Source organism: Cervus canadensis, chromosome 21, assembly GCF_019320065.1.
Source record: "Cervus canadensis isolate Bull #8, Minnesota chromosome 21, ASM1932006v1, whole genome shotgun sequence".
Classification (NCBI taxonomy): Eukaryota; Metazoa; Chordata; class Mammalia; order Artiodactyla; family Cervidae; genus Cervus; species Cervus canadensis.
The window spans coordinates 33456724-33460333 of NC_057406.1; the positions used below are offsets into that span (position 1 = coordinate 33456724).

Consider the following 3610-nt stretch of genomic DNA (forward strand, 5'->3'; position numbering starts at 1 on the left):
ATCCCATGCCTTTTGGAAGATGATCACTGGGCTTGCTGACATAATGAAAATGAAAGTGTTAGTCGCTCAGTTATGTCCGATTCTTTGTGATGCCATGAACTGTAGGTCCATTCCCTTCTCCAGAGGATCTTCCCCACCCAGGGATGGAGACTGGGTCTTCTGCATTGCAGGCAGACTCTCTACCGTTGGAGCCACCAAGGACTCCCTTGCTGACATAGAGTGCTGTGTAAGTACATTTTAGAAATACATGCAGGAACTCATAAAGTCATGTTCAATTTCTACTTAGGTAGTTAGCTGGCAATTAAGTCCTGGTGGGAAATAAATTCCCTATAGATATTTTAGAGTATAGACACAACAAATAGATAAACCAAAACATACCAGTGTTAAAAAGAGTTTCAAATGCACAGTCATCTTTCAGTATCCTTGGGGGACTGGAGCCAGAATCTCCCTGGATACCAGAAACATTGAATACTCGAGTCCCCTGTGTAAAATGGCTAGTACAGTTGGTTTTCCATGCCACACATAAGCAGAACTCACGAATATGGAAAGCCAACTGTACTCATGAACCTAAATGCACAAAGTGCCCATGTAAAAAAATTCTAAGATATATTTCTTTCTAAACTTTTCCTCTAAATATTGGAAAAATAGAAGGCACTTCTAGAGCCATGTACATGTGGATCCTGGGAACTAAAACTACTAAAAAAAAAAAACGTTATAATGTCATATGAGATGCTTCAAAGTGCTACATCTAATTAAAAACATTTAAGAAATTTAAAATGATTCAAAGGCTGCATAATGAAACAATAAAAGGGGACACACCTCTCTTGAAAAATAGCTAGTAAGAGGAGGACTCAGAAGATATAATTCTTACTTGTGAGCAACAGAGTGTATATGCTAATTTTTAAATGTTTAACTTTTTAAAATAAGAAAAATTGCAGCACTCTTCAATCAACTCGAGAAATACTGCTTCTTTGCATTTAATCATTGCTTGCTTCAAGGAGATTGGTAATGACATTTTCTTTGGTCAAGTTGTTCTTGTTTCCATCCCAAAGGTTAAACTTTATTAAATCACTTGAGAGGTATAATTATACTCTTTTCAAATCTGCTTTTTTCCCCTATATTCTTACAGGTGTAGTGAGGTTATGCAACTTGGTATATATAATGTCATCAAAATTTACTTCAAGAATAGTCAAATATTGAATCTTATAAGTAAAATCATTTCTATGATACAGTATTTCAATTTTGAATAAATTCCCTTTTATATCTCCATCAACTGGGGCAATGGCTATTACACAGCAATGAACAGAATTTACATTTCTTTTTTTTTTTTTTTTACCATGCCAGCAGTACGTATTTATTATTATTCATGAATGGTTAAGACTTACAAGGCCCATTACTATTAGTATAACCGCACATATGAAATATCACTTAGTGACATGGAGTGAAAAGGACAGTTTCATATATATTTAAAAAATACATATACATACACATACACACAGTCTCTCTCTCTCAAACATTCACCGTTCACTGCTACAAAAGCAGGAGGTATCAAGCTGCAGGAGTTCCAATATACATAACATGTTGAAATATCTCAAGCATAAAAACTGCACTTAGGTTGCAAAAATAAAGTTTCTTTCTTCAAACATTTTGATCTGAGCTCAAGCAAAGCAAACATGAACACCAATGATTTGTATCCTATTTAACACAATTTAAAACATAAAAGGATAAACAGTTGTAAAAGTCCTGAAAATGTAGAGATTATTTATAGGAATGAACAATGCATTTCTTCCCCCTCCCCCAAAAAAAGTCTACAGCAGACGTGTTTCATCCTGGCTCTCAAATACTTGAAAATCATAATTTACTATATTCACACAGCAAATTGAGGCAGAACAAAATGAGAAAATCATTACTTCAAACAAGGCATTATTGCCCTTAAGTTTCCCTAGACAATTCACTAATGCAAGAGCATCATTTACCTGAAAGATCATGAATCACAATTGAAGAGCACTCATACAAAACTATTTCCTTTTTTCTTTAAAAAGTGCCATGACTTCTTGACTTCTCGTTTTAAAAAACCACCACCACCACCCCCACCACCACACATACACTAATGAAAGACCGTCTGTCTCCATCTCTTGTCAATGAGGAAAGGCCAGAGTGACTCTTTGATTCCAATTCGGAATGGTGTTCGCTGGCCAATGCCCAAGGTCTCCAATTTGGAGCAATCAAGCTGAGCATTTCTCGGACGTTGTGCTCCTACGACAGGGCTGTCAGTTATCGGTCTTAAGTGGCTGCTGGGGAGGTTGAAGGCATCTGCAATTGCACTCGCCATTTCATACTTAGTCATCTGTTCTTTCCCGGACCAGTGAAAGGTTCCCTTAATTGATGGATCCAGCATCCTCTTCTCTGCTAGCTGACGGCACACGGTGGCCACGTCTTTGACGTGCGTGGGGAACCGCTGTTGCCAGTGGTCCATGTTGGCGGACTTATTGCTGAACTGCACTTTATCAAACATAATAGGCACGGCACTTTCCTCAAGCCTTTCAACTTCTCAATACAGAACAGGAATTCTCAAAACAGCAGCTCCTAAATTGTTCTCCAGGACGGCCTTTTCTCCTTCTAATTTTGTTTTGCCATATAGATTTAGGGGATTTGGTATGTCTTCCTCTCTATAAGGTGGGTTTGTTCCATCAAAAACATAATCAGAGCTAATGTAGATTAGAAATGCTCCAATTGCAGCTGCTTCCTTTGCTAAATTCCCAGAAGCATTCACGTTAAGTTGAGAAGCAGCATCTGGGTGATTTTCTACAACATCTGGCCTTCTCTCTGCTGCACAATGTACGATGACATGAGGCTGAAAATCATAAATGATGTGATGAACTGCATTAGAATCCAAGAGATTGACCTGCTCAAATTTTGGTCTTGCTCTTCTAAAACCACAGCCAACGGCATGCCAATTATTCTGCTGAAATTCTTTGTACACAGCTCTGCCAAGAAGCCCAGTGGCACCAGTAATGAGAACCCGCCTGTTGGGGATGTTAACTTCCTCCTGTTCCATGTTCTCCGGCATTTCAGGCATGATTCCAGAATTATATATCACCAAATTGGGAAGACAACCTATATCCAGACTTGAACAGTGCAGGAAGTCCCCAAATAACAGCAATCTGGAGTCCCAGTTGGGAAAAGGGTCCTGGGTGGTGTGTCGGGTGAGACTTCAAATTCAGAATTTACATTTCTTTAAAACCAAAAAGGAATCTCTTATACTTCCTTTATAAAAATAATCAAATGGGTTTTGTTTTTCTCAACCTCCAGAAATTAATCAATGCTCCTGGCTCTTAGCTGAATATTTCTAAAATTCATTCATGATCCAATTACTCATTAAAAAATTAAGGCAAAATGAGGGCCATTTGATGATAGAAGTTATATAGTTATAATCTTTGGGCTTGTTCAATATGTGGTATTCAAATTAGAAAGCAAGCAAAGAAAATAGTACAGCCTGGGAGTTGGTGATGGACAGGGAAGCCTGGTGATGGGGTTGCAAAGAGTCAGGCACAACTGAGCAACTGAACTAAACCAGAAGATGTAGGAAAAAAGAAAAATGCTAAGGAGA

The 3610-nt window shown here is 38.1% G+C and overlaps 1 protein-coding gene across 1 annotated transcript; it reads right to left on the minus strand.

The window, feature by feature from the left end:
- Positions 1 to 1421: 1421 nt before the first annotated feature.
- Positions 1422 to 3098, minus strand: LOC122423910 (methionine adenosyltransferase 2 subunit beta-like). Its single transcript, XM_043441430.1, is given in 1 exon segment — positions 1422 to 3098. A coding segment is annotated over 1 exon segment (972 nt). The 5' UTR covers positions 3080 to 3098; the 3' UTR covers positions 1422 to 2107.
- Between the last annotated feature and the right edge of the window lie 512 nt (positions 3099 to 3610).